This window comes from Amia ocellicauda, chromosome 11 (genome assembly GCF_036373705.1).
Source record: "Amia ocellicauda isolate fAmiCal2 chromosome 11, fAmiCal2.hap1, whole genome shotgun sequence".
Classification (NCBI taxonomy): Eukaryota; Metazoa; Chordata; class Actinopteri; order Amiiformes; family Amiidae; genus Amia; species Amia ocellicauda.
In genome coordinates this window covers 34,363,390-34,385,328 of record NC_089860.1, presented here as the reverse complement: position 1 = coordinate 34,385,328, position 21,939 = coordinate 34,363,390, and the positions used below count along the sequence as shown (strand labels likewise).

The following is a 21,939-nucleotide window of genomic DNA, read 5'->3' as shown; positions in this document are numbered from 1 at the left end:
CATCGCGGTCATTTTTGTCATTTGTAATTGTACAAAAGCAGAAGAGAAACATAACTCCACCTCCAAGAGTTATTAATTAGTTAATTAGTAATTCTTCATCAGTATATATAACTTATTTATAGATCAAATATTTAAATTAATCCACATCTGCCTGTTATATGTTGTATGAAGAGGAAGAAATAATCATCATGTGTTCATCTATAAAGTCAGGACCCCTGACAGTGATGCTTCAGTCCACACCTACAATTTGCAGATACCAGGCTACCTATTCTTTCTGCTCAGTATTATTTGCAATAATAAATTGTCCTGAAGAGGGAGTGTCTAAAACAATCAGGTGCTGCTCACATGATGGACCAGAATATAAAAGCAAATAAAACAATTAACCCTTCTTGGTGCTTAAAGAAGTGTTACAACTGCAAGAGTTCCTTTGGCAAATCATATCCAATTACTAACTAAAGGAACTGGGAGAGCGCTGTTGTCACATGGTGTGTTATCCTGTTTGCCACACCACGTCTGTGCAGAAGCATTACACATACACAGGGTAATGAGTGAGATAGTCCACTTAAAAAGAGGAGCTCCTGATGTCACTTTCCATTTGACCGGAGTGTTGTGATTAAGGCTCATTCCTTTTCCAATTTAGGCTAAAGAAGCACAACTACTGTAACATTACAGAAAGCATCAATACTTTATATTATGCACTTTATACAACTTGAGTTTGCTTTGTTTCCTTTTTGTGTTTCATGTTTGCTGTTGTTGAAACTGTAGTTTACTGTATGTTGTTTTTTGTATCATGCTGCAAATCATTTGACCTAATTTGACCTGATTTAATACATACACACTGAAAATGCCAAACACCTTCAAAATAATAAATATCATATACCTTTGTAAGCCAACACTAACAACAATTGTGTTATCAGTCTGGCCATTGGAGGGGTTTCACATGTGAAACAATTAACTAGGGAGGAGAGGTGTATTGGACTGGTCAGTGACATGGGAGTTAATGCCCCAGTTTGTACAAATGCCTGCACTGATATCTTTAAGGGCTGTTGTGTGATTGTACTTACTGTCCCTGTTCCACTCTGTCATTTCTGCTATCCATTGTCGATTGTTGCTGCAGAGCTATGATGTTAACCGCTCTGAGGTCCTATGCCAGGGGTTCCCGATTCTATACTCGGCTAGACCCCATTAAACATTGTCAAATTCTCCTCTGCACGTATTTTTTAATTGGAAATATTGCATTGTTGTGGTTTATAATTTCAATTTAAGGTGTTCAAAATCATGCTATGATATTTTTCATTTTAGTCACAGGAAACTAACATCCCCCTGACTTTGTGACCCAATTTCTTTATGTTACCTCCCCAAATGGAGTCACGAGCCCTGGGATGGGAACCACTGTGACAATAAAAACACATCAGATGTATAACAGGTCGTGTTACTCAGATGAGTATCTCTCCCAAAGGACGAAAGCAACTTTAACTCCAGAGTGTCTCTTATACAGTGAGGGAAAAAAGTATTTGATCCCCTGCTGATTTTGTACGTTTGCCCACTGACAAAGAAATGATCAGTCTATAATTTTAATGGTAGGTGTATTTTAACAGTGAGAGACAGAATAACAGCAAAAAAATCCAGAAAAACGCATTTCAAAAAAGTTATAAATTGATTTGCATGTTAATGAGGGAAATAAGTATTTGATCCCCTATCAATCAGCAAGATTTCTGGCTCCCAGGTGTCTTTTATACAGGTAACGAGCCGAGATGAGGAGCACTCTCTTAAAATCTCAGCTTGTTACCTGTATAAAAGACACCTGTCCACAGAAGCAATGAATCAATCAGATTCCAAACTCTCCACCATGGCCAAGACCAAAGAGCTGTCCAAGGATGTCAGGGACAAGATTGTAGACCTACACAAGGCTGGAATGGGCTACAAGACCATCGCCAAGCAGCTTGGTGAGAAGGTGACAACAGCTGGTGCGATTATTCGCAAATGGTAGAAACACAAAATTAACTGTCAGTCTCCCTCGCCTCGTGGAGTTTCAATGATCATGAGAACGGTGAGGAATCAGCCCAGAACTACATGGGAGGATCTTGTTAATGATCTCAAGGCAGCTGGGACCATAGTCACCAAGAAAACAATTTGGTAACCCACTACGCCGTATAGGACTGAAATCCTGCAGCGCCCGCAAGGCCCCCCTGCTCAAGAAAGCACATGTACAGGCCCGTCTGAAGTTTGCCAATAAACATCTGAATGATTCAGAGGAGAACTGGGTGAAAGTGTTGTGGTCAGATGGCACCTTTGGCATCAACTCAACTCGCTGTGTTTGGAGGAGGAGGAATGACCCCAAGAACACCATCCCCACCGTCAAACATGGAGGTGGAAACATTATGCTTTGGGGGTGTTTTTCTGCTAAGGGGACAGGACAACTGCACCACATCAAAGGGACGATGGACGGGGCCATGTACCGTCAAATCTTGGGTGAGAACCTCCTTCCCTCAGCCAGGGCATTGAAAATGGGTCGTGGATGGGTATTCCAGCATGACAATGACCCAAAACACACAGCCAAGGCAACAAAGGAGTGGCTCAAGAAGAAGCACATTAAGGTCCTGGAGTGGCCTAGCCAGTCTCCAGACCTTAATCCCATAGAAAATCTGTGGAGGGAGCTGAAGGTTCGAGTTGCCAAACGTCAGCCTCGAAACCTTAATGACTTGGAGAGGATCTGCAAAGAGGAGTGGGACAAAATCCCTCCTGAGATGTGTGCAAACCTGGTGGCCAACTACAAGAAACGTCTGACCTCTGTGATTGCCAACAAGGGATTTGCCACCAAGTACTAAGTCGAAGGGGTCAAATACTTATTTCACTCATTAACATGCAAATCAATTTATAACTTTTTTGAAATGCGTTTTTCTGGATTTTTTTGTTGTTATTCTGTCTCTCACTGTTAAAATACACCTACCATTCAAATAATAGACTGATCATTTCTTTGTCAGTGGGCAAACGTACAAAATCAGCAGGGGATCAAATACTTTTTTCCCCCACTGTAGATATACAGACGGGTGACAAATTAAAGGGACTGAATAAATGAGTGGGGGAACATAATGAATGCAGATGCCTCCAAACAGGTGCACTGCATAACACAATTAAGCAATTAACATCCTATCATGCTCTGAGGCATGTATACAAATGCTGAGCAGGTCCAGTTTACCTCGATTGTGGATCAAGATGGCAAGAGGAAAGCATCTAAGTGACTTTTGAAAGAGGGGTCATTATTGGGGCACAAATGGCAGGAGCTTCAGTCACACAGACGCTCAACTGGCTCGTGTTCTGGACAAGTTGGGGAGTGCCTGGGTGGGACACCAAGAGAACGGGACAGGCCTGACTGCTGGACCCCTACAGTGAGGGGGTCCGGAGGCTCTGTTATGCTGTGGGGGGAATTTTCCACTTGTCCCCTTAGAGGGAAGGGTCACTGCAAATCATGACAGTTATTCTGAGTGATCACCTTTATCCTATGGTGACACATTTCCAGCCTGATGGGAGTGTCTCTTCCAGGATGACAATGCCCCATCCACAGGGCACGAGGGTCACTGAATGGTGTGATGAGTATGACAATGATGTGAATGATATGCTATGGCCTTCGCAGTCACCAGATCTCAACCCAATTGAACACCTATGGGAGATTGTGGACCGAAGTGTCAGACAGCGCTCTCCACCACCATCATCAAAACCCCAAATGAGTGAATATCTTTTGGAAGAATGGTGTTCATCCCTCCAGTAGAGTCCAGAGACTCTAGAATGCGTGCCAAGAGCATTGAAGCTGTTCTGGGGCTCGTGGTGCCCAACACCTTACTGAGACACTTTATGATGGTTTTTCCTTTAATTTGTCAACTATCTGTACCTCTACAGAGGAATACATCCAAACAGTATTGTAATGTGTGGTTAATATTACACTGCAATCATACTGAAAATTGATTAAATGACATAAAACATTGACCTAATACAAAAGAAAACCACCAGAGAATACTTCATAACATTTGTTTCCCCAATTAAAAATGGTCTTTAATTTAAAAAAAAAGACATTCCCAACATCCTCATGAATGTGTTCAGGCTGTTTCATCACTGTTCTGCATTTTCAAGCACTCACTTAGACCATCTGTTAAAAAACAAACTTCTAGGACAGGTGTACAGATCGAGTATAACAGTGAAAGGTTGAGTATAATACAGTGAATATTTCGGAACCATTTCCATCAACAATCTGCCATTGAACCAATACAATAAGATATTAAAAGAGTGCAGAGGGGGAAGCACAATTCTGGACATCCATTGTTCTCAGGGTGGGGACAGCGAATCCTTTTCACTCCGATGCATTTGCGGATGTGTCCAGAACAAACCTCACACAGGCTTAGCTGATGCAAATGTCAGGATTGGCTTACAGCATTGCCCATCGTTCTCATTTCATGTCAAACAGTACATACCCCTCCTACGACACACGTCCTGCCCAGTTCACTACGCTTACTTAAAACCTGTTTATATTTCTAGTCATAATAAGGAATTAAATGACAAATGGCCTTGAATGAAAGCTGAATGAAAGGAAAAGTCATTTGCAAAACATTCCACAGTTGCAGAATACAGAGAAAAATGTTTATGCAATGGAAGTAGTGTGCGATTTGGAAACTGCTAAATGCATACAGCTTTCAGAAGTCCTCTCACCAAAGTTGAAGGAACTGCTATGAAATGAAATATCAAGGAAATGATGATTTAACAAATTACCACCCCAACCTTTTGAGCTCAGTAGCATGCATCCCTTGCCACATGAAGAGATGTAATCACAGAGCACTGAACCACTGCACCCGGATTGTTATGTTACCAGTAAAAACAAAACAACTTAGGGTTGATGAGAGAGCTTCATCTCAGTTCAAGTCTGCATTAACAATGGAAAGGATGAGTGTTTTTTTTAGGTTTTTATGCCCACGTTTCTGCCGCTAAACTAAGATAGAAACGATAAATATCCCATCTCAGTGAAGAAAGAAATAAGAGGGATGCTGGCACACAGGCTAGTACTTTTTAGACACGCTAAAGAATCTGAAAAATAAAATAATAAAATAATTCAGAGAGTCACTGTAGGCCACGTCCCCCATCGTTCTAAAAACAAACAGAGAAAATGTGTGGATTGAGCCCCTCGATTCTCATTATCTGGCAGTTCAAGGAGTGTCATTTCTCTGTGCCGTGTAGAGACGCTTTGCCCGTTTCTTGGCTCCCGAGGTGCCCAGGCTCTCGCATCAGTTCTCCTTGGCCATCTGACGAGGTGTAAGGTTGGTCCTCAGGGGTAGCACTGATTCCACCCAGGTGTTGGGCTTCTGGGTCATGGCCTTCCAGGCGGTCACCTCCTCTTCCGTGGAGTCCATCCAGCCCACTGCCTGCCCATAGCTGACCCCTGGAACACAACGTAGGCCTTTACAAAAACTGCTAACTCCCTAACAAATGTATTCACTGTACAAAACACACAATTTACCCACACGTCCCAACATCGCATGTTCTCAAACCCTGGCCCTGGAGTTGTATCAAGTAACCTAGAGGTCAGCTGTAATGCAAACCAGAAGACGCAGGGTTGAGAGCCACTGCCCAGTGCGTCACCCGATTCATGGACACCCCCGGAGGCTGAGACCTACCCGTGCCCAGGCTGAGGCGCACCCCGCCCAGCAGCTGGCTGGAGAAGGTGTCGTGCTCCCAAACCGTGAACTCGGCACAGGCCTCCCGCAGGTCCTCCAACTGGAAGCCGTCGTACACCATGGTGTGATTGTAGGTGGGGCTCAGGGTCTTCTTCACAACACGGGTCTTCTGCCGGCTCGACTTGCTCTCGTCTGGAAGCACGTAACTGTGGAGATGGAGGGGATGGCAGAGCAGCCGTCAAATCAGAGGACCTAGATTTATTCCACTCGGGAAATTAATTGCTGCTACTTTCACCTCTTCTCCAAATGAGTGGGAGGTGTTATTCATGGACACACAAGATGGAAGGAACTAGTTAGAAACAGCAGTGCATTGTGGGCCCTCGTACTGCTAGGGAGCCTGATTTAAACTGGCTCACACAAAGAAAGCCTGCACTTGACACTGAAAAGTAGTGGATCTGTAGGGGGTTCATGCTCAGAAGGATCATCCTGTTTTGGGGGAATCTGGGAAAGAGAGGGTTAAACTACCTCTTGACAAAGGAGTCCACAGTCCCTCCTTTGGTGGGAATCAGGCCTTGCGCTTCCTTCACCCACACGTGGAGCTCCCCAGTCAAGGGCATGCCGTTACCTGTAAGGTAGAAACAGACCTACCGATCAAACCTTTGTTTCAATAGGCCACCCTGGATAAAACCATCTCATGAAGAGGCGAGTGACCAGCCTACCATCTGATCCGGCGGGAACAAACTTCAAAGAAAGGATGATCGTTCCTCTGGATCCGAGAGTGTCCTGGGACATCTGGATCTGCGAGGTTGGAGGTATGACATCCATATAAATTCTCACACAATCCACAGACTAATGAGAATGCTACCATTACCAACAGGCACCTTCTGTAGGTGTCCTCAAATCTGAAGTGCATACGAGCAGGACTCACCCTGGGCACCAGGTCATGCCAGGCAGGCTGGGTGTGGCTCCAGTCCCACGTCGCCATGGCCACCTCCACCTCTCCCAGAAAGATGTTGCGGCGCAGGGGGTCGTGGTGCCACACGGACAGGTTCAGGGTGCGGTCCTTCAGCTCCAGCATCTTTATCTTGTACTGCGGAGTGACAAAGTGAAGGACGAGGGGCAACAGGGTAGGTGGGGGTTGTGCGTCATAGTGTGTTTTTATTGATGTCGGGCAAAACGTTTAGACTGGGAAAGACTACTGTTTCAGCTACACAAACAGGAGGACACCATGTCAGATCCCACTGGAGTGAAATGCAGGAAATTCAGCTGGTTGGACTGTGGGTTAAAATTTATGCGAGACCGATGTACAGAAATGCCGGGGACTTACTTTGAGGGTTTCATCAAATACAGGATTGATCGTCTTCTTCTTCACGGAGGTCTTCTTCTTACTCTGAGAGGATTTATCAGGGAGCAGGTAAGTCTTCACGTACCTAAAACACACACCAAACAAAAACAAAACGTCTTAGCTTTTCAACTAGAAACAAAAAGGGGATTTATAAAGGATTCACGGACAAACATGCTCACAGTTCATTTAAAAGGTCAATGCCCTGTCCCCAGTTGAATTATTAATGCATGGGTTGCTCCAACAACACAATTTACTTTTAAATGAGAGTATTTTGTAACAGTGATCTGAGCTGAAATGTTGCAAGCTTAAAGATAACCATATGCGAGTCATATTGCTGTTGGTGGTGGTGGTGGTGGGGGAGGATGGCAATAATGCAAACAAATGTGAAAAAGATGGCAATGGAAATGCTAAAGGAACAGAAGGTTTGTAGATCTGTGCAAAAATCTTAAACAAACAAACATTCCCACGTTTTTATTTATAAGTAGTACAGTGGCCTCGAACTCTAAATTAAACTGCAGTATGGTAGAGGTTCAGAGGTAGGTCAACGATTCAAGTAGCGACAAATGCAAGCAATTAAATAATTTTTAAAAAGTCTTCAGAGGAAGATGATGTAATGTTAGTTTAGGCTATATGTTTAAGGTAAATAAAGTATTTCAGAATATCATATAGGCAGCATATAATATATGCTATATGGGCACAGGGCCCAGGGCCGGCACAACATGTCAACCAATTTAGCCAATGGCTTTCTGAGAATCTTCTGAATCTGCAGATTCTGGCCAGAATCTATAATAATAATAATAATAATAATAATAATAATAATAATAATAATAATAATACCTTCGGTACTACACCTCAATAATTTCCCTGCTTTTATTACTGTTTGTTATACACATTACGCTTTTAGATAGCTAGAAAAGGCTCATAATAATGAATGCCCAAACAAGCACATTCCAAATAAAACAAGTAAAAAAAACGCAACCAGTGACTCTCAAAAAATGCATGCATCTGTATAAAAAAAAAAAAAAAAAAAAGTCTTGCAAGTTCCTCTACTGTGGGAACTCACGGGTCAGAGCGCTGCTTCCGGGCCTCTGCCAAGTCCTGGCACCGGCACACCAGCACCCGCAGCTCCTCCTTGGAGGGGTCGTAGCGCAGGGAGAACTGCACGCTGCCCCGCACCTCCAGTGTGCCGAACTCCCCCGAGCTGAACAGGCTCATCATACTGCCGCTGAGCTGGGGAAACACGGCACTGTCACCCCTCTCTGCCCTGCCAACCCCCCCCGGCCCGCAAAAACAGGCTACAGAAACAAGCCTTTGCAGTTTAATGGAGTAAATATGGAAGCTCAGGAGGCTTACTGTCAGTAACTGCATCTTTCTAGGTGACAGATAATAAACTGAGACGGTGAACAACGCATGTTTATCCAATAGTAATATAGCTCTTCTGAATGATCAAACCAAGTCCTACAGACGTGTTAGGAATCCAGTTTTGAACGGCTTTTTAATACTGGACAGGGTTCTTGCTTGTTCTACAGTAGGTTAGCTTTGAAGATGTGATTTGGATGAGATTGTGGGGGTGTGGGACGATTCAAGGGGTTGTGACTTACTGTGTTGTTGGACTGCAAGCTGGACATAGAGCTGCTGGGCCTCAGGGGGTCTCGGAGGGGCTGCGGCGGAGGGCTGGCCAGGGACACCAAGTCAAAGTCATCCTCTGAAGGGGAGACTCTCTGTGGGGGAGGGGGAACAGAGTGCAGGGTCTGTGAGGCAGGAGCAGGGGCAGCTATTCCAATACACAGACACCATCTTCTAAAGCCATACCGGGCCACTGCCACACACACAGAGAAAAGGACACACGACTCCCACACGCAAAACTATACAACCATATAATCACTTTTCCACATTGAAACCTACCAGACTGACAAGAAGACCGACCACGGTTTAAAGCATATACTTCTCAGTCGAATGAAAGAAGTTCAAAGTCTGAATTCAGAGCTTAAAACCCAAAACAACTGAAATCTTTTTAAACTACTTTCTTCAGAGGGAACTGGTCACTGTTGAAAACATCCAGTGGCAGTTCGGCAGACCACAGACTGGACAGACAGCAACAGTGAGCCTTTGCTAAGCCCAAACCCAGCTGGCTGAGGAGGAGACGGCAGACAGGCCAGTTGTCCGAGAGCGAACAGAAGCTGTACCTGCACCGATAGTGTTGGGACCTTCAGCTGCTGCCCATCTGTAGTCTTTGGTTCAGTTTCTCCTTTCTTGATAACGGTAGACTCTGAAACACAAGAGGAAGCCATCAGAATAATGTGTGAGAGCATTAGATATAAAATATAAAATATCTTACTAATTATGGAAACATAACATAACATCAGCGATTGAGCATCCAAAAAGCAGAGTGTAAAAGCTGAACTTGTCGCCAATTCTCTGCCGAAACAGGTTGGTGATATTGATGAATGGGACGAACGGCATTCCCAGTCATAGACTCGTACCCTGCGTCTCTTCAGACATGCCAAGATGGTTGATAGACTGTCCATGGTCTGATCATACTGATATGATACCAGCTCCTTAGGCCCCTTCTATCCCAAAATGAACTTGACAGCTTCATGACAATGCGAAAGCGTATGGCTGTTTATGAATGCTCCTAGGCTAATTTGCATTATTAAAACATAGGCAAAGTGGAATCTGTATACATCTACACACACACACACACACACATAAATAAAGTAACTCCACACCTTTTCTACCTTCTGTTTCTGGAGTGCCATTGGGGATCTCTGGAGCCACACTGATCTGGAAAATAGAAGCAATATGACAGTTTTATAACAATAACAATGTTATTAGTGTTATTAGTCCCACTTCAGCTAACATGCAAGAACTACTAACTTAAAACTCAAATTCAAGTCACCTATTGGAATTATGATCAAAGTTTCATCTGGCCTGGGCCTAACAGGGATCCAGGTAGATGTTGGTTATTATGACCAGGCCCAACCAATTCTGATGAGATAAGGTTAGCAGATCTTACGCTTTGTATTCTCTCTGCGCTCTGTGTTAATTAAATGTTACTTTAGCACCCTGATCATAAGGATGATAGTGTATTTTTGCCTTGGTAGCTTATATATTAAACATTAATAACCTCAACAGAAGAATGTTTATTGACTTTCTCTTCAGAAGGGGTTTGCTTCACCTTGTCCTTGGCACTGAAAGAAAAGTGCAACGGAGGTTAAAATTAGAGACGAAGGAGTCGGGGAAAAGCACAGGACCTCACATTTCCATCTCAGCTTTGGTTTTGAGTGTCAGTCTTTATCCTCCCCCTTCTGATCTGACTTATTGCATTCATTTTAAAAGAGAGTTTGGGGGTGGCAGTTTAAACTATAGAAGACATCCGCATCTTGAAAGCACCGTACATCTGAGAATAATCAGGTAAGGGGTTAAATAAATAAAAAATAAAAAAAGGGTGGGACTTCTATTGTGCACTTAACTGAACTCTTAACGGCAAAGTGTGAAAGTTTATGATTGCTGTGGGTGTTGTGTGTGACTTGACTGTGATAACTGCCTTTCTCACGAGGGAGTGTGGAAGTTAACAGGTGAAGGACATCTCATGCAGTTTGGGCTCCAACTACACAAACAGCGAAAAATATATACAATTGTATCTCTTATACAACAACCTATTAACTTACTATAAATCACACGTATGGATTAAACACATGCATATCTTTACAGTGAATTTTTATTTTACTTTCATTAAATGTATCAAACGCCTTTCTCTCAGTGTAAAAATGTTTTGGTCCAGGATCCACTGTAACTGACCTACAGTAGCCGATCTGTGTTGTTTTCATGCTGGTTAAACATAACAAAACTATTAAAATCAATGTACATCCTGTGAAACTGCCCCCACTCACATGAAGTGTCCAGAAACATCACTGGTTACTGAAGAATTTAACAATCCTGATCATTCTAAGAATGAGGTGTAGAAATGTTGGAAATGCTGCTCTGTGATTGGCTGATTTATCATATGTGATTTATACTAGTATATTCAAAGGTCATGACTAAACAATGTTGGAAAACCGCATCATCTTAACAAAGCTTCTGTTGTGCCAGTTTTAAAACTCCCCTACTTAAGCCAATCTGCTATGCCACAGAAAAACAAGCAGTTACATGTGTGTAGTGAGTTTTGCTGTAAGACTAAAGAGATTAAATAACTTATTGTGAGTTAAGAAAAAATATGAATAAATATGAATTCATGCAGTGGTAGGGCACAGGCTATGTAGTTTAAGCTTTAAAAGCCTTCTAACAAACATCACAGTGGTTAATTAAGCATATATTTCATATATTTTAAAAAGCATAAGGGGACATTCTAAAGACTGCCTGCCAGATGTTCCATACATCTGGCACAAAGTGGCATTTATGGGTGCAATTTTCATCTACTGGCTGTTTCAGCTAACGAGGCGCCCGTCTGTTATTTATGTATTATAGGTCTCAATGGTTAACTTCTTGGTTAATTTACAACTAATAAATGAAGCGAAGAAAATAAATTAACAGAATGACGTACAGCTGGGTTTTTTCCTGCGTCTCCGTGCCAGCCTGCCCTGGTGTGGCCAGGGTGGGAACCCCGCCGTTGGCCACTGCCAGGGTCTCGGGGATGCTGTCGGAGAATGGGTCCCTCCCCTTCTCCGCTGCGTCAATGGAAGGAGACACGGTGTAAAAACTGGTGGCTAAAATGCTTAGGGGCACAGCTACGGGAACGGGGGGGCGAGAGGTGGAGGGAGACTGTTAGTACTGGTGCAGAGTTGACACACACAACCACAGACCAGCGTGCCGAGCGCAAGCCATTAGTTTGACAGTTGCAGTAGCATGGGAGGGGCGGACGGAAATCAGTTCAGCCAGGGCCGAGAGTAAGAACACCAGCTTCGGAAAAATCAGCGGCACAGCAGACAGAGGGGGAGAGACTAAACAGGTTAGACCGAGAAGACGACAGCATTGAAATTCACCCAAGGCGTTTAGCATCAACACTTTTTCACAGTGTCTTAGGATGTGTCCAGTCCAATCTGATACCTTCTATAACTTTCTCTGTTGGTGTGGAGATGCGAGTCCAGAGGAAACTGCGCCCCCTGCTGTTCTACTGACCCCTCTGAACAGGAACATGGTAAACTCTTTCAAAAGCCAGCAGCCACACAAGAGGGTGAAAGCCATTAGCACCACAGCAGTGCCTGTCAGTATGGGAGGGGCAGTGGCTAACGGCGACTCACCTTTGGGCTTCTTCTTGCGGCGGATGGACGCACGGACGATATCGGAGCCATACTTCTTGTCCCGGTGGCGTTTGGACCGGACCTCATTGAACCACTCCCCGGTGAGGCTCTTCAGCGTCCAGGGGTCAGACACCGTGTGACGCAGCTTACTGTGAGCATGAGCAGGAAAGGGCGGATTAAAATCCCCTCAGACCCAGGCCAGGGTGCCAGATCTGTCTTTAGGGTCATGCTAATCCCTGAGCTCTACACTGGACTATGGACAGCAGTGAGAGACAGTCCTGGCCTTGGTACTCTGGTACTATACGAGACACTGCTATCCCTGATTCCAATAATCCAATAAATGACAGGTTTAAAGATACAGGGATCACAATGGTTTTGCGTAACTTTCTCAGAGCGGTGCAATGTTGATTCTGCGTTTCTTCACTGACAATGGGTGTGACCCAGAATTTCAACAGCCATAATCCACCCTGTTTGCACAGGGTGTGTGCCCCTTTGTCTTCATGGTATTTCCACTGTCTTTTAATTTAACTGAGCCCGCCGTGCATGCACAAAACCTTCAGTTATTTAAGACATTCACTTAAAAAAGATATTCAATCTCAGACCAAAGTGAACACAAAGAATGAGACTGAATAAAAATGGTACCTGTTTGGTGTTTGTACAATGCATTTGCTTTCAAGTTGCGGTCTTGTGATTGGTACTATATGTTTGTAACTTGAAAGCAGACACTATTTCTCAGTTTTAAGCGGCATCACTGTGCACTGTGTCCTTGGTTTGGAAGAAAAGATAAACAGCTGGGAATGGTGTGTGTTACCTCAAGAATCAATATTAGATAGTACATCATAGTGACATTTTGTCATAGACCTGGAGTGTGCTTGCACCCTAACCATAGGCATTATAGTATCGTTAACCCCCGGGCTGCCCCATAACCACCACCCACCACCACCACAGAAAGCTCTGCCAACTCACCTGACTCGGCCCTCATCCTGGCAGCGCAGCTCCGAGTCCCTCAGCAGGACGTTGAGGATGGTGGTCTGCTCCTCCTCGCTCAGGTGACTCAGGTCCAGCAGGCCCTCAGCGCTGGGATCGGACTCCATCGTGCTGTGGAGGCTAGGAGGGGCACTGGGAGAGGGAATGGGTGGGATTGGGGGCTGTGCCAAGCCCCTCAGAGCTCAGGAAGAAGCCCAGTTGGCATGTCGGGCAAGAGGAGCTGTTGGTGGAAGAGGCCAATTTGTGGTGGTGGTGGTGGAAGCTCGATTCAAAGTGAGATCACACCAAAACTTCTGGTCCGGCCGGCCGTTCACACTGGCATCCTGTGAGCTGGGAATCGGGCGTCAGGGGTTGTCACCACCAAGAGTGGGATTTCCTCATGTTCCAGCAAGTCTCCTTTCAACGGACCACGCTGGGAGAAATGAAGAAAGGGATATTAGGGCAGCATGGAGAGACAGAGAGAGAGAGAGAGAGAGAGAGAGAGAGAGAGAGAGGAGAAGGAACAGAGATGTATAAATAGCTAAGAAGACAGCGAGAGAGTGAGAAAAATACAAGAAAAAAGGCAGAGAGAGAGACGGGGTAAGGTGGTGCTGCTGTTACGAATCTCTGATACCCATCTGTGCTCTCCTTCTCTGAAGAGGAGGCGGGATCCTTTGTGTGACAAAGAAGCGATGTTCTTTCTGATCACACTGTGTTCTTTCTTTGTTTTTTATCAGCATCTTTGGGGCCGCAGTTTGTGGATACCATCTCCACAAATTAGTCACATCCTCAAAACACAACTTCTGTGGTCAGTGCTAATGTTTAATTTTCTAATCAAAGGTCGCCTATTTCCATACCATAGATGTTTTTTTATTTAATTTCAAGGCTTTTACAATCTTTTGTATTTGATATTAATCTTTAAACAAGTGCCTTGCCATGACTCTTGCCTCATTGACTGAAAACAGAAAAAAAAATGCTTTAATTTGGTTACTGACAGCTCAACTGGAACCTCTTGCACTGAACTAAACAAACACGGATGCATCTCCATTCGAATTCCCCATTTCATTCCCTCTCATTTATATTTCTGAAAGTTTTATGTTGAAATCACTAGTAAGCATGTCAAATATCTATGTCAACACATATCCAAGAACGGAAATTGCACGAGAAATGTCATGTCTAGCAGCAGAACAGCGCTCACATCATCCCCTGATAGGATCTCTCAGATGACAATCCAGTGCTTTTTAGAAAGGCCAAGCCTGTGAGAAAGAGAGATCAGTCCATCTGAAACAATATTAGTTGGCGATTAATTTAGTTCAACACCGATTGAGCCTTGATTTAACTCAGTCAGCTGGAACCATTTCAGCTTTCTCTAGGCTGATCCAATGCCAAGCCACGCAAAAGACAACACATTACATGTCACTAATGATTTATCTTGGATGCCAAGAGATGTAGAAGGAGAAATCCTTTGTGATTTCTCGTGTGTATTCTTACTGCCTGTCAATACATTTTCGATTTACATGTTATAGAATAGTTAAAGTCAAAAAATAGGTATGAAGTCCTTGTGTATTACCCACATTTGAAAAGTAGATGCCATGCCAGAGAAGAACAGAGCTGTCCTTTCTCCCATCACTCTTGTTTTACAATTACAAAGGCACCCCTAAGCTCTTCACCATGCCTGCCCTCCCGCCAGATTTTCCAAACATCTCTGGGGGCCTCAAGCAATGTAGTACAGTGTTTTTATCTCAGGAAAGCCTGGCTCCTGTATACAGAGAGCAGGGCGAGAAGAGGGGACGCTGTCAAGCCTGGACAGGAGTTGGCCATGTCCCTCCCCACTTGCTTTTCTCCGTTCATCACACGCGCAGTTAATAGCCCAACATGATACTTCCCTCTTGGAGGCCGAGCAGTTCCGCACACATGCAAAGGGTGACCACAGCAAGCCGCCCTCGGGTGCGTAGTGATGTCATCACCTTTCCCACGGTGCCCTCTGGATGCTCCGTGACGCCCAGTTTCCCCAACGCAGTTCTTTTAAAAGGCCGGCCATTTTTAAAGTAGACGGGGAGGTGATTTTAGCTCAGCGTTTAGGATTGGTCATGTGCTGGGAGGCACTGGGAGTCAGTGTGGTCTGAGAGATAACACCAAGAGGATGCGGAGGCAGTTTGAGTTTGGGGCCAGAATTGAGTAACTCCTGTGCAATTCCAGTGGTCAGACTTGAGCAACTGGGAGTGAGAAACACAAGTAGTGGTTAAGAGTAAAGGAGAGACGTTGCTTCAGTCTCAACTGTAGTGTGAGGTGGAGACGAATACTCTACCTTGAAAATGACAAGCACGGATGTTGAAGAGATGTTGATCGAGAACTTCTCAATCGCACTCTGTTCAACATCATTGCTTTTCACATTCAACAAACTTCTCTGAATCTGCGGTACAGATGTGACGGTGGGGACCTTTTGATATACCATATTTTGGTTTCTGTACCGCCGAGAAATGACTTATCTATAATGATGTTAAAGCAAATGAAAAAAGGCCATCACAGCGCAAGAAGCGAGAGTGTAAGCGTGTGCCGCGCAGGGAGAGAGGCGGGCCGTTCGCTGCTCGCTGGTGTTCAGCGCACACTGTCTGAACTTGCCAGGGTAGAGCTGGTCTGACTCGCTGCACCACACCCTGCTATTTGGCTCAGCCCAGCCAGGAGACTCTTGCATCACATCGCATCACAAGACTGTCTCAAGCAGAGCAGATCAGACTTCAATGTCAACAAAAAAAGCAAGGATCCTGAAAAACCAGTCAGAAGTCTGGAACACAAAAGTATAGCTTGAAGAGGACACTTGATATAGCTGTTTTGGTTTTGAAGGCTCTAATTATGATGATGACGACAGTGTTTCCTGTAGCAGTTGTTTTGACATTAACACACTGTCTTGTTCCACTGTCCTGTTCCCACACCTGCCCCTGTGGTGTGAACACTGAGGGCAAATCTGGGTCTGTCGCTGCCCGTGTTTGCGCACAGGAGGGGTGTGGCCTGCGTGGCACCATCCAGCCCCTGGCAGGGAGGGGTCTTCCTGTACGGCTCAGTTCAAGCAGCCTGTACAGAATCACACCTCCGTTCACCTCACCTCTCTGTAACACTGCAGGTGAAACATCTACTCATATCTTTGCATCCACAAACAGATCGTTATCTCTTCCCCTCCTGCCTGAAGACATGCATGCGGACAAAGAGCTCTCTACTGAAAACCTTTCCCACCAATTTTTGCCTCAGGGCTATAAACTGCCACACCAGCTGCCAAATGAGTAAACTGGCTTCAAAATACACAACGCAACTGTAGGTGCGGTTACCTACTGCATTCTAATGCTGTTACATATGTATTTCTCTTTAGAAAAAAAAGAGAAGGCAGTATTGATTTTGTGCTCAATGCTGTGCGAATGGAGTCCACTGTCTCCACAGGGCGCCTGCAGCCCAACACTACCTCCCTCCTTGGAAAGGTTATCTTTTTTTAACTTTTTTTTTCATTTCAGTTACATAACAGGTGTTAATATATAATCACTGCCAAAATGTAAGCAGCAAACCAAAGCCACAGACCTTTTTCCAGCCAACCAAATGAGTTTAATGAGTCTGTGTAATTTTTGTGCTTATGGTTAGTAATATATATCACTGTAACATTTCAATTATATTGCAATTATACTATTATATTACATGATATTAAAGGAATGGGTCAGACTGTATGTGCATAAAGTGTAAAAAAAGGGAATTAAATCTGCTCAGAGAAAATATATCAAGTGTAAAAGTACTTAATGTTAGCATTTAACAGTCACCCTCTCCAGCTGAATAACTCTCCTCATAAAAGGTTAACACACATTTTAAATCAGCGACCAAGATTAGGTAAATCATTAATTCATGTATTATAGTTAATAATTCATGGTCACAAACCAAAAAAGCATGTGTGACATAACAAAATAAGCAGAAATTGGTAAATAATTGGTAGAAATTGGTAAGAATCTTCTTCATTATTATTCCAGTTATACCATCTGTGTGCAAAAGTTTTGATGTAGGATATAAAAAATGTGAATTGAAAAAATACTTTAAAATGCCTCAATAAGACAAGATAAAAGACACTGACTCAATCCTCCTGCAAAACAGGAAGTCTGTACAGCTCTGCAGACCTTATACTGACCTTGTCTCAACAGTTCAGTCACTTGGTGAGTGGTACTCAGACACTGGGCTCGGGGCCCTTGGAACAAGTTAACACCTTTTTCACAGACAGGATGCAGCACCTAGTGAAGACAAACCCATCACTCGAGGTGCAAAGATGACAGGCCTTGCGGTGACTGACAGGGTGACGGTGGAGAACTCTGCGATGGGAAGAGGAACTGCAAACAGCAGCAATTTGAGGCCTTTATCTGATTGAACCCATCAGAAACTGATCCCAATTCAATCGGGTAAAAGGAGGTGTGAAGTTCTGAATCATTGCAGCTATTTATACTTGTTTTTTGTATGATGTACACGATTAAAAACATTTAAATCAAGCTTTGGGAAATTAGATTTATCACTTTATTGCTGTATGTTGTATTTGATCTTATGTCATTTACTTCCATTAGGATTTGTATTGCTCTTATGATATTATGTGTAGCCTATATTTTGTGACAAGCGTAAGTCACCGAGGTTAAGGGCATCTGCTAAGCGATAAATCATAATATTTAGACATCAACAGATCTGTCCCGGTTATTTGGTTTTGTCCTCTTTGATTTCTCTTTTCCTGTAGAAACTGGCCTGTCCGGACACTTCAGAAGTGTCCCACAACACACATCGCGAAGGAAGGGAAGTGGAAAACCCAAGCAGTGAAAGATGCAGCTTTCATAGGTGTCAATCTTCACTCTTGCATGTTACCTCGTCCGGTTTTACTCACTTTGCCACTAAATAACCAAAAGCCAATATCTTGGGCCGTATATCTGACAGCAAGTTCTCTTCCACTTTACCTGCAATCTAAGGATTTTAAAATAGATCTGAAGCTTTATCAGAATTGAAATCAGGGACGAAAAACTGGGAAATTATTTGTCTATGGAAATGTTGTGATCCTATATCATGCATTTGACACCTTTTATAGCAGTTCATGTCTGTTCTTTTAAAAAAGGATGAAAAGCCACACAATGTCTACACAAAATGCAGACCAAAAGGATGCCGCACTACATTTGCGAAAAAGGTCATGTTTCTTTTTCTAACCTTAAACCACACACCCCCAGGCATAACCTAATATGAAGGCCTTGGTTAAGTATGTGGTTAAAAATGCACATCTGCACAAGCACCCTCCGTCAATACCATCAAGAGACACAAACAAAACAGCAACAAAACAACAAGAAACAAACGCACGTCAAGTCAACCGAATCACAGCTATTTAGGGGATTAAAAAAGCAACCCTTTACATCCAAACATTACTCTTTTCATCTGATGTAAAAGGCAGCAAGTGTGAGTCACCGAGACAAATAACCACAGCATCAGACAGGCACCCCAAATAGGTTTTAGTTTAGCCTTTCGACCCATCCAGTTTCTTAGGCATTTAGTTCTGCCAGGCATGGCTAAATGTACTCAACTGGACATCCACTTTCTCACAGAAGAACCATTTTCAAATTACCAGCAGACAACTTGTGTTCTACTGTCTGATGTAAATATAGTGCCTTTGGAAAAATTAAAAGAAATAAAAAAAAGTATACTGTACTCCAGTAAATCTCCTTGGGTATTTGCCTGGGCAATAATAATAATAATAATAATAATAACAACAATAATAATAAAGACACACCTTAAGTGTATGAATGGTTTAAAATTCCCATGCACTGTAAAACTATCTTCAGATCAAAATTAATTTTCCAAAGAGTGACACACCTCTATAGTCCATGCTTGGACCAATACCAAAAACATCTAGTTAATTATCTCCAGGTGCAGCACAGCGCATTACTTTGAGTTGTTTAAAGTTTTATATATATATATATATATATATATATATATATATATAACACATACACACACACATTTATTTATATACCCCATAGTTTAAGCGTACGAGGGGGCTTTTCAGCTTTTCAGAAATGACATCTTGAACATCAGAGACTGTTGACAGACCGTTTTTTTATCTGCTAACAGGATGTCTATAATTGTGGTTTATTACACATCAACCCACAGATGACAGAACTGTAAGGGGAAGAGCATTACAAACTATAGAGAATCACCATAAACTGACATTTAAATCTTATAGTATGACTTCTACATTTCATTCTACATTATCTAAGTTGTGTTTCTGTTCGTGTTTGTTTCCTTCTTTCTTAAGTAGGAAGTCTAAACACAATCCCTTTGCTCTTCGTTTTATCCGTTTCTGTCCATCGTAGTGGGGGACGGCGTGTTTATTCTGATTGTCATGCACACATCAAAATGCCACAATGTATTCTTCAGTGATTTGTAACAATCCATCATTTACCAGCTGCACTGCTGTGTGTGTGAGTGTGTGTGTGTGTGTGTCTGTGTGTGTTTGTGTGTCTGTGTGTGTGTGTGTTTGTGTGAGTGTGTGTGTGTGTCTGTGTGTGTCTGTGTGTGTCTGTGTGTGTCTGTGTGTGTGTGTCTGTGTGTGTGTGTGTGAGTGTGTGTGTGTGAGTGTGTTTGTGTGTGTGTGTGTGTGAGTGTGTGTTTGTTGCAGTACAGTGAACTCTGGCTCTGCTGTGGTTACTCGTTGTTATCTTATGTGAACAATAACTTCCTTTATTGACAATAATACCCTCCCTAAAATAGCAACTAACAGAAAACGAATGCATACCGCTCTAGTGCAAACGCAGATCCCACTATAATCACGCATAGTTACTTTGTCCAAAGGAGGTTTATTTGTATTGAAAGGCAATGCAGGGTCATGTTTGCAAAATGAACACACACACACCTCTAAGTGTATTCGCACAGAGAGTGCATTGCCCTTTCCAGTTACTTATGTCAAAGTTGCTTTGCTTTTGCTAGTTCCTGTCTGTTTAAAGCTGCACTACACGCACTTCACCACGGGCTGTCCTGATGAAAAGCACCGGACTCACAACACGCTGCAGCCGGTGCAACAGCGACAGGTACAAACGCCAAAAATGGCCGATCAAAGTCCCCCGGGGAGACACCAATGCCCCCAACATGCCCCCCAACATGCCCAGTTCACCTGTGAGCAGCACTCACTTATCGGCACGCCACCCCCGCCAGCATGTCTGACATGTGAGGAGCGGGTGTGTGTCCTACCTGTCTCTCCGGCTCTCTCCGCTCTCTCCCCGGCTGTCCGGGCTGGGCAGGTGCAGGTGCCGGGCCGCTGAGCGCCGGGGGCGGGTCGCGCTGACTGCCCGCCCCGGGGCCGCCCCACCGGGCTGCCGCAAATCCCGGACCGGAGTGCGAGACGTGACGAAATAACGCCATAAAAACCGCCCTGACTATCAGTGTTGCGTTATGATGTCATGATTTACAGCCACTAGTAGCACTTGCTATGTAATCAACAGGGACATCAAAACCATGCAATGTTAATGCACTTACTCACTTTTGTGTTTAGTTTTCTGTGTTTTTATGTATATATGTATGTATGTTGACCTTATCCAGGATGACTTATATGCAGTTTCCACAAGCATTATCCAAACACACAGCTGAGGAATATTTAAGACATTTTAATTCAATGTGTAATTTAGTTTGTCATTGTAATGAACAATAAACCTGTGTAAGAGTGTAACTGTTACAATGTTGCAAATGCAGTTTTCTATTTTGATTATATTGTACTCTTATAAACTTTGCAAGTCAGCTTTTCAGGGTATATGACACATCAGGTAACTGCTACTACAAATATAATAATAATAATAATAATAATAATAATAATAATAATAATAATACATATTATTATTATTATTGTTAATATTATTATTATTTACTGGCCGAGGCCCTTATCCAGGGTCAATCCAGGGTTTACACAAGCATTATAAAAGTGCAGTAATACAATATTAAAATAAAGCATTGATACAAAGTACAAATTACAAATTACAAAAGTGCAGAATTACAGAATGCAGTAAATATGAAATTTTTATATCAGACATTCTTCTCAGAAATGAAAACTAGCCTTGTGGATGTAAACACAATAGGTAGGAAATAAGAAATAGGTCTTCAAGAAACACACACATACATATAAAGAGGAAAAGGAAGGAGACCAGTTCCATTGTTAAGTAATCGTGTAAATTACAAATAGTTTAACATAGGTTTGCCCTATGTGGGAGGCTCCAATAAAAACAACATTGGAGTATGGAAATGCACATTGGTGGCTCTGACAGGCTACAGTCCAAATATTGACAAACTGGGACTCACTGCAGCTGGAGCGAATGAACGTCCCTCACAGCGGGGCTGCTGTATTTAACTAAGAGGCTGTGCAAATTGAAAATCATTACTGTACTTCATCTAATCACTAGGAGGAAAACATAATGACAGTTCTAACACAGGCAGGCACAAATACATGCTACACGATGGCAGAGTTCCAGCACAAAGAAACTTGGCTTACCAAATGGCTGTAGCAAAAAAAAAAAAAAAGCACGTTACCATGATGTTGTATTCGGCTACACCCCCTTCGAGCCTGATCTCAACAGATCGCAGAACCTAAAAACTGTGGCTACACACTAGGGTGGCATTATTTCCTCTGGATCAGGAATGACACACAGTTGTAGGTGGCAGGGGGCACAAACCTGTAGAAGACACCTTTTCACAA

General features: G+C 43.3%; 1 protein-coding gene across 4 annotated transcripts; it reads right to left on the bottom strand.

Annotated features, from left to right (window-relative positions):
- Positions 1-4,024: 4,024 nt before the first annotated feature.
- LOC136763531 (synaptotagmin-like protein 1) lies at positions 4,025-20,581 on the bottom strand. 4 transcript variants are annotated; one of them, XM_066717592.1, is made up of 15 exons: positions 20,448-20,581; positions 13,212-13,644; positions 12,246-12,394; positions 11,549-11,732; positions 10,133-10,196; positions 9,735-9,789; positions 9,192-9,274; positions 8,607-8,726; positions 8,069-8,235; positions 6,988-7,090; positions 6,589-6,750; positions 6,380-6,458; positions 6,186-6,285; positions 5,661-5,866; positions 4,025-5,425 (listed from the first exon to the last, which is right to left on the bottom strand). In XM_066717592.1, the coding sequence occupies exons 2-15, from the start codon at positions 13,337-13,339 to the stop codon at positions 5,271-5,273; spliced, it is 1,755 nt and encodes a 584-aa protein (XP_066573689.1). In that variant the 5' UTR covers positions 13,340-13,644; positions 20,448-20,581; the 3' UTR covers positions 4,025-5,270. The 4 variants fall into 4 exon arrangements, with proteins under 4 accessions (XP_066573689.1, XP_066573691.1, XP_066573692.1 ...); XM_066717594.1 differs by having other exon boundaries at positions 9,744-9,789; XM_066717595.1 differs by having other exon boundaries at positions 11,549-11,672.
- Positions 20,582-21,939: the final 1,358 nt, after the last annotated feature.

What these genes read in the sequence shown, in the direction of transcription:
- LOC136763531 (XM_066717592.1), bottom strand. Translation starts at nt 13,339, where the DNA reads ATGGAGTCCGATCCCAGCGCTGAGGGCCTGCTGGACCTGAGTCACCTG. An exon ending in CAGGATGAGGGCCGAGTCAG is followed by an intron (nt 12,395 to 13,211) that starts GTGAGTTGGCAG and finishes TCATGCTCACAG; the next exon opens with TAAGCTGCGTCACACGGTGT. An exon ending in TGTTCCCGCCGGATCAGATG is followed by an intron (nt 6,286 to 6,379) that starts GTAGGCTGGTCA and finishes TCTACCTTACAG; the next exon opens with GTAACGGCATGCCCTTGACT.